Below are 8,277 nucleotides of genomic sequence, written 5' to 3'. Positions count from 1 at the left end.
CGGATTCTGTGTCTCCCCCTCTCTCCATGCCCCTCCCCTGCTCGTCCTCTGCCTCTCTCTGTCTCAGAAATAAATAAACATTAAAAAGACCCCATCTGGACCCCAGGCGCCCTGCTCCCCTTTCCTGCTGTGGCTGAGCCCAGGCCCGGGCCCCTCCGTGTCCTCCCCAGAGCACAGAGGGCTTGGAGTGGGTCCGGGTCACAGGCTCCCAGGGGCAGCTGACGGGGCCTCAGCTCGGGCTCCGTGGGACGGCTCCTCCCGGCTCGGCTCCAGCCTGACCGTGACCTCGCAGACCATCACACGGGGAGGGGAGGAGGGAGACGGAGAGACTGACCCGGGAGCTGACCTCTCCGCGGCCCCTGTGTGGGGACCCGCATCTTCCCTGGATGGTTCGCTGGGATGCTACTCTCCCTCCCGAAAGAGGGGCGTCCTCCGCAAACACACCCTCAGGCCATCGGAAGCTCATTTCAACCTTATAAAATCAGTACTTTTATTACCTCTGTGTGTGGTGGCAGAAAACCTGGCCCACCGGTGGCGCCCATGTCTTAATCCCTGGGGCCCTCGGATATGTTACCCTACCCGCAAGAGGCCTTTGGCCTCCAGAAACAAACCAGGCCCGGGCACGCCCAGCGCGGCGAGATCATACATATGTGCTGTTTTCTGTCACTCGCTGGGTGGCCATTCGTTAAGGGGAAACAAACGCACCGGGCTACAGGTGGGGAAATGGAGGCACGGAGGGTTCGAACAACCTGTTCAACGCCACACAGGGCCCGTCACCGGCCTCGCGAGGGAGTCCCAACCGCCGCCTGCTCTATGACCCTGGGCGGGTCCCTGGAGTCCTTCTGATCTCGTGTGTGAAAATGGGCCAGTGCGGCACTCGGAAGGGCCGCGCGGGAGGGAAGGCGGGGCCGGTTGACACGCGTGGGCGGTTGACCCGGGCCGCGGCCACCCCGCGCCACTCGCACACCCACCTGGGGGCAGGCCCGCCGGCCCTGGCCCTCCTCCTCCTTACACGGGCTGCAGCTCGGCTTCCAGCTTCTTCTTCCGGACCCCCTCCACGAAGAAGAAGTCCATGCCGATGAGGGTTTGCCCCAGGGGCGTGTCCACCCTGCTGCCCACAACCTGGTTCGTGGAACTGGGGACTGCGTCGGAAAAGAAAGGCACGTTCTCCGGCAACGTCACAGGCGCCTTCTTCTCGCCCTGAGAGCGGGGACGGTTTGTGTCACAGGCGGCAGGGAATGCAGGAGAGGCCTGCAGGCGGCCAAGCCCTTAGCAGGGAAGGGGACGCAGGGAGCAGGGGGCAGGTGGCCTCAGCAGGCTGCCTTCTGTCCCAGTTCTCACCTGGGAGCCCAGAAGGGTCACGAGACTCCTCATCTATGGCCAAATGCGTCTTCCTCACCCGGGGCTCCCTACCTCGGCCGCTCCCCTGACCCCTTCGCTTTGATGCTTGGCCTCCAGGGACCCGGGAGGGACCGGGTCTGACTCCTCTCTCTATCCCCGTGACCTGAGACACTGCCTCACATCTGGTGGGGGCGCAGAGGGTTGGTTTCGGGGTGAGCTTTTACTCGAAGTCTAACACACACGCAGGAACGTCCCCAAATCGTGCCCGTACAGCTCCACAAGCTGCCACGACGTGGGCCTGTCTGGGCAGCCGCACCCAGATCGAGAAATGACCACAGGACCCGGACACGCTTCCTCCCGACCCCGCAGCCAGCCTCCACCCCCGACGCGTCCTGGGCTCCCTCTCTAATTCCCGGGTTTTGCCCGGTGTTGAACTTTGTCTTATCTTTTATCTTAAAAAGACCGTGGCTCCTTTCTCCCCGGAACGTTTTCCGGGTTCATCCACATTTTTCTGGGCGTGGCTGCAGCTCATTCGTTGCCCTTGCTACCCCGCGTGCCACCGCGTGGCTTGCACGAACATTCCCCATCATTCACCCCTGCTGCCGCGGACGGCGTTGGGGTTGATTCCCAGTCTGGGGGTGCCGCTCTGGACATTTGCGCAGGTGTTTCTGGTGACTTTGGTGACTGAAAGGTGAGTAACTGCATGAGCTGAGCATAATCGGGTGAGCCCTTGTTGAAACAAGGGTTAACTCCGTGCTACCCCGTGTCAAATAGAAGTTGCAGGGCCAGTGGAATAATAGGATGCTGGCTTTCACCGAGGAAGGCCAGTGCCCGGGTGGCCCCACCTTTGGACGTGACTCAGGTTTCGGTGATCGGGTGGCTAACACCTAGCTCCTGGCAGGGGGACTCGGGGGGCTGGAAGCCCAGACCAGGGGCTCAGTGTAGGATTTCAGGTCTCATGATCCATTCTCCCATTGGGTCACTCCTCCGACATTAACGGAGCGCCAACTATTTTTTGGACGCTGGGGGGTAGGGCACAGCTGGCGGGTGGGGTACAGCGATGAAGCCATCTTTGTCCCTTCTCAGGGAGCCCACTGCCTGGTGAAACTGAGCACTGAAACACGACGCGCTCTATCAAAGGAGGGGGTTGGATACGCTGGCCAGTCAAGAACAGAGTGATCTGATTGAACCCGCTCGGGAAGGACAGATGTCACAGGAGGAGGGAATTGAGTGGGGTCTTGAAGGATGACCAAGACTTAAGAGCCCCTCATGCGGACAAGGTGGGAAGGGCACGCCAGGCAGGGGAATGGCATGCACAGAGGCCTCACCAAAACAGCGTGTAGGTCAGCGTGGGGAGGCAGGCAGGGCTAGATCGCGAGAAGCATTGTAAGCCACCCCGAGACACGCAGATTTATTGAAGGATTTTAAGCAGGGGAGGAATATGGCCAGTGTTGTGGCTTGGGAAAATTACTCCAGTAGCAATATGGAGGATGGACCGGAGGTGGCGATGTCAAAGCGGGGAATTGGTTTACAAATATGCCCGCCCAAGCTCATTCTCCATAAGGAAAACACCGCATACCCCTCACTACACATGGCTGACATCCTCACACGGGGGAAAACATTTCTAGTTGGTTCATCTTCATAAAATCAAGAAACACTGGGGAGAACTAACAACCTAAATGCTCGAAGCATTTTCTCTTCCCCTGACCCCGAGTGTCTTGAAACAAGAGAGCATTTTGGTTTTTGTCTCTGCACATTCCAGCATCTAACACACAGTAGGTCCTCAATCAATGTCAGATGAGTGCGGGGACATTCCCGGTTCAAGGGTGCGCAACAGGAACATCGCTGGCCTTACCAGGGGATCATAGTCTTTCAAGAAACTCCAGTTCTGAGCCCTGGAAAGGAAAACACGTGGGCAGTGTTACATCTCGCTGTGGCATTTTTTTATAAGGGACTTTCGCGGCGTCAAGGGAATGAGTCGAGGCCGCTGATGCACGTGTTACGTCATGGAAGGAGCTTCCGTGATCAAGTGAAACAAACACGGAAAACGCAGCCGGTGCGCGTCCTACGGAACGAACAAATATTTCCAGCATTCCTGACGTCTCCTTGGGTGGAACGAACAGTGCCAGGGGACATAGCCCGCGGTGAGAAACCCAGTGGTGCGAGTCCCCCCCCCCCCCCGTGTGCCTCTGCATCTTTAGGGCCACAGGGGAGCCCCCGAGTATTTTGTGAAGAAAAACCAGTTTCCGCTCACCCACTGCACATCCGGTGCGTGCGGCAGAGGAAGGCGGGAAGGGGCAGGGGACAGGGACAGACACAGGGATCCCGAGGAGAAGGGCATTACCTGTGTTGCTAGGGTAATTTTTATTTTAATCTGTTCCTAAGGAGTTGAACAATTCCATAAGACATAATAAAAACAGGCTTCTGTGCCCCCGTCCTCACAGCCCCTGAGCGCCCCCAGCCTGGGGTCAAGTTTCCACGGCTTTGGCTGTTTCTTTGGGCGTCTCGCCACCATGTTCTGGAACAATAAACCTAGGTTGCCCTTTTTTGCGTTTTTGAAACTGTAAGCGTATCTGTGGACTTTCAATTATGGGAGATTTTGAGTCAGCTCTCTTGCCCTTTTCCTCCCCCTCACTTCCTCCAAAATTATTCTGTGCTAGATTTTGGCTCAATTGATATGTATTGTTTACATCCTCAGGTTTCTGTAAATGAACTTCACGGAGCAACTACCTAAGATCATATGAGCTCACTTCCTTGTACGGCTTACAATTTTTTCTGGGGTTCATAATCACATCTTGCCCCAGTTTTCTTTTTTTTTCGAGAGAAAGAGAGAGAAAGAGAACAAATGGGAGAGAGACAGAGGGAGAGAGAGAATCTTAAGCAAACTCGCTGCTCAGCACTGAGCCCGACACAGGGTTCGATCCCATGACCCCGGGATCATGACTTGAGCCAAAATCAAGAGTCGGACGCTCAACGGACTGAGCTACCCAGACGCCCCTCTCATCTTTTGTCCTTTGTTTTTTTAGCTTTCTCTGTTCATATCACTGATTCCAAACCCTCCAACAAAATTGTGAAGCCCCTTGCGGCATGATTTTCTGCACAATCAGATGCAACAGGTAATCAGCTGTCTCTCTCACATTTGTTCTCCGGAGGCCGCCGTCCAGGAGCCCGGGTCGCCCAGTGCCCACCGGGGCTGCTGCCCAGGACCTGCTCCTGCCGTCCCGACCTCCACTCCGGGGATTCTCTCTTTCTGAATCCCGGGCCTTCCTTCCTTGTTCACTCTCCTGCCGTGGAGCACATCCTCCAGTGTCTGTGGAGGCATGCATTTCTCTGATTCTAGAAAGTTCTTGGACATTTTCTCCTCAAATAGTTCATCTCTCCCAGTCTCTCCTTGAGGAGCTCTGGTGAAGGGTATGTTGGTTCTGTTCTCTAGGGTTCTGATCCCTCCGTGGGGTCTCCCTCTGAGTAATTGCAACGCGTCTATCTGAGTTTATGAATCCTCATTCCAGTTGTGTTTTGTATTTCCACGTTACGGATTTTTATTTCTAGAGGTTCTTTTTGGTTGTTCTCCAAATTGCCTGATTGTTCAAAGTCCATGCTCAGGCTTTGAACTGAGTCTCCTGTGTATAGCCGTCTGGAGACATCTGGAACCTTCCTGCCCGAGCCTTCCCTGGGGGCGTGTCTCCCCTCTGCCCTTCTATGCCGCACTCTCCCCGCTCTGCCCGTTCATTTCCTTCCATCTTCCCCAAGTGTCCTGACCCTCCCCTCCCCCCCACCATCACCCCCTTTCCTGTCACGAGGGAGCCACGTTTCAATAGCTTTGGTTTTGAGTTGACAGAAGGCACGGGCCTTGGCCTCAGAGCCTGGCTAAGACTTAGCGGGAGGCAGCAGGGTATGAGGAGAGAACGCGGGGCCCCTGTCCTGGCTTTGCCTGCAGCCCGCTTCGCTTGCTGTGTGGCCCTGACGAGGTCACTGTGTTCTTGGGCCCTCAGTTTCTCTGTCTGTAAAACCCCAGGAGGTTGGTTTACCGAACACCTGTGAGTCGAGGTCTGCTGTGAGTGCAAAATATACAGACCGGATTTCACAGACTTGGTACAAAGAAGGAGGCAAGTATCTCTTTAATTCTTTTTAAAATATTGACTGCATGCCCAAAAGATAATATTTTCAGTAAGATATGTTATGAAGAGGTGCCTGGGTGGCTCAGTCGGTTGAGCGTCCGACTTTGGCTCAAGTCATGACCTCATGGTTCGTGAGTTCAAGCCCCGCATCCGGCTCGCTGCTGTCAGCCCAGAGCCCCCTTCCGATCCTCTGTCCCACCCCCACCCCCCACTCCCTGCCCCTCCCTCATTCTCTCTCTCTCTCTCAAAAATAAATAAAAAGCACAAAAACGTGTGTTATTAAAATGGATTTCCCTAATTTCTTGTTACATTTTTTTAAGGTCGCTACTAGAATATGGAAAAGTATGCCTGTGACTCGTATTTCTGTCAGGCTGAATGGTTCTGGATTTCCCTCAACCCTGTCCTCTTGGTTTCTGGGACCCTTTCTTCTCTGGCAGCCTTTCTCAGTCTCCTGGCTGCTTTTCCGTCCAGCGACTGAACGTTGCCAGCCCTGTGCTATGACCTCACCGCTGGAGACCCGTCATGCCCTTCCAGGGAAAGCTTATCACCTTTCCAGGGCCAGTTTCTTTTCTTTCTGTTCACCGGTTTCCTTTTTGGTTCACTCGAGATCAAATCCACATGTCATAACGTTCATCCTCCTACAGTGTGTGGTCCAGTGGTTTCCGGTATATTCCGAGTTATGCACCATCGCCACCATGTCCGTCGCCCCCAAAAGAAACCCCGTGTCTCTTGGTGGTCACTTCCCTTCTCCCTCCCCTCCTGGCCACCTCTCTGCTTTTTGTCCCTGTGGGTCCAGTGCCCAGCTCTGGACTACTGATGTCCGGCTCCAGCTGGACGGGTTTCGGGGGCTTGAAAGCCAGCCGGCCCTCCGAGTCTCCACCCCAGAGCCGCCTCCGTTAATCATCCAGGCAGGAGACGCGTCACCCCTACCTCCTGAGTGCCGTGTCGCCCCGGAGGCCCTCGGAGCGCCTCTCTCCCCACGACACAGTCACACTCTACTTTTTCGTCTGTCCGCTAGCTCTTTGGCCACCCTGTCCTGAGAGTGCACGCTCCGGGAGCCAGGTCCAGGCCGTCCCGTGTCGCGGCCCGACAAGGTGGCCCTCCTAACGGCATCTGGACCGAGTGGTGCCTGCAGGGACGTCCTTCCCCTGGTCCGAGGGCCAGGGCTCCCCCAGAAAGCCACCCCCCCCCGTGTCCTGGCCGGCACCCCGCAGTCAGTCCCGGGAGCACCAGCCGGAGGGGCCACTCCAAAGGCAGACGGGACCCCAGAATGAACGAGGTGGGTCACCTGGCCCCTGCCCACCTCTCCCACCCTCCGGCTCAAGTCCGGCCAAGGCATGTGCTCCCGGCCCCCTGGCCCCGAGCACTTCTCCATCAACACCGTTTGCCTGGCTTACTCCTTCTCATCTGTCTCTCTGTTTCCAGAAGCTTCCTAGACCCTGAGTTGGGCTGGGGGTCAGGCAGAACACTCACCAGCGCCGCTGGCCCCGTCTCTCGGCCTCCAGGAGCTCCCTCCACAGTTGATCCTGCTGCACACCATCAGTTCCGGGGGCCTGGGGGGCTTGGCGACCGCCAGCGAGACCCCTGCCCACTGCGGGGCCACTCCGGGCAGTGGGGGTGTGTAAGGCGGACGGCCTGGTGGAGGGGAGCCGGTACCCAGCGGATGTGGTTCTCTGGAACCCAGGGTGGGGGTGACTCCCCATGGATGTGTGTGTGTGTGTGTGTGTGTGAGAGAGAGAGAGAGAGAGAGAGAGACAGACTGAGAGAGACAGAGGGAGGGAGAGGGAGAGAGAAAGAGACAAAAAGACAGACTGAGAGAGAGAGACAGAGACAGAGAGACTCCTGTCTGAGCTCGGAACCCTCCTGGGATCCCCCCTCCCTCTGAACCCCAGGGGAGCCTGGCAGGGGTCGCCGCCCCTCAAGACCCCAAGCTCAGAGTGGTGGGACAGCCCTTGAGCCCAGCTTCGTTTTCAGCCTCTGTCTGTGTTGACTGTTGCCCTGGGAACTGGGCGGCACCCACGTGAGCTCAGGAAAGAAAAGGAAGGGCGTGTATGTGTGTGTGTGTGTGTGGGGGGGGGGGGGGTATGCGTGTGAGATGTCTGTGCGAGGCCCAACTCAGCCGCCCCTCAGTTCTGTCCCCTGCCCGCCTGGCTGGAGACCTCAATACAGCATAGGGGGAGAGGGATCAAATACGGAGAGGGATCAAAGCCCAGACTTCTGGGGCGGTGAGAAAAGACACCTGTTTTGGCTCCCAGACAGGATGTGGGGCTTTGGGCCCAGCCTCCCAACTGCCACATGACCCTGAGCAGCCCCTGCCCCTTTGGGAGCCTGGGAACTGGCAACACTAATCCTTTCGGCTCCCCCGTGGATGCAGGGCTCCCGTGAGAAGGTGGACGAAGTGTGGACGACAGGGCACAGGGCGGGTACCGGTGTGATGTCCCCTTCTCCCCGGAGGAGGTGTGAGCCTGTGGCAGGCAAGGGCAAATTAGTGATACTGTGCGATGCGTGCCTGTTTTGGCTCCGCAGAGCTGGAGGGTTTGCAAAGCACTGTCCGTTATCTTGCTCAACCCTCCCAATCATCCAAGGCAGGTATTTCCAACCCCGTTCCACAGATGAGGACACCGAGGCCCTCCCCAGCAAGATTAAGTGACTGCCCAAGGTCACTCAGTCACTAACTGAGACTTGGCCTTGAGTTTGTTTGGATCCTCTGAAGGAAACAAGGAGAACCGGCAGGTGGGGATTCCGGTTCTGAACCTCTGGCTGCGATTCTGCCCTGACCCAGTGTGGCCCGGATTGCTCTGTGGCCCGGGCCTCTTCT

The 8,277-nt window shown here is 57.1% G+C and overlaps 1 protein-coding gene across 2 annotated transcripts; it reads right to left on the bottom strand.

Annotated features, from left to right (window-relative positions):
• Positions 1-329: 329 nt before the first annotated feature.
• Positions 330-7,419, bottom strand: CIMIP5 (ciliary microtubule inner protein 5). Of its 2 annotated transcripts, XM_040496080.1 has the most exons (3): positions 6,933-7,419; positions 3,197-3,236; positions 330-1,200 (listed from the first exon to the last, which is right to left on the bottom strand). In XM_040496080.1, exons 1-3 carry the CDS (start codon positions 7,160-7,162, stop codon positions 1,009-1,011), a joined length of 462 nt encoding a protein of 153 aa, XP_040352014.1. In that variant the 5' UTR covers positions 7,163-7,419; the 3' UTR covers positions 330-1,008. The 2 variants fall into 2 exon arrangements, with proteins under 2 accessions (XP_040352014.1, XP_040352012.1); XM_040496078.1 differs by lacking the exon at positions 3,197-3,236 and having other exon boundaries at positions 6,933-7,006.
• Positions 7,420-8,277: the final 858 nt, after the last annotated feature.

Source organism: Herpailurus yagouaroundi, unplaced genomic scaffold, assembly GCF_014898765.1.
Source record: "Herpailurus yagouaroundi ecotype Mexico unplaced genomic scaffold, PumYag 188, whole genome shotgun sequence".
NCBI classification, from domain to species: domain Eukaryota; kingdom Metazoa; phylum Chordata; class Mammalia; order Carnivora; family Felidae; genus Herpailurus; species Herpailurus yagouaroundi.
This window is presented reverse-complemented; position numbering and strand designations above follow the sequence as displayed.

Excerpts from the sequence above, each read along its gene's own strand:
- CIMIP5 (XM_040496080.1), bottom strand. The coding sequence starts at position 7,162 with ATGGGGAGTCACCCCCACCCTGGGTTCCAGAGAACCACATCCGCTGGG. Across the intron at positions 3,237-6,932 it reads AGACGGGGCCAGCGGCGCTG|GGCTCAGAACTGGAGTTTCT; the intron begins GTGAGTGTTCTG and ends TTTCCTTTCCAG. Across the intron at positions 1,201-3,196 it reads TGAAAGACTATGATCCCCTG|GGCGAGAAGAAGGCGCCTGT; the intron begins GTAAGGCCAGCG and ends CCCCGCTCTCAG.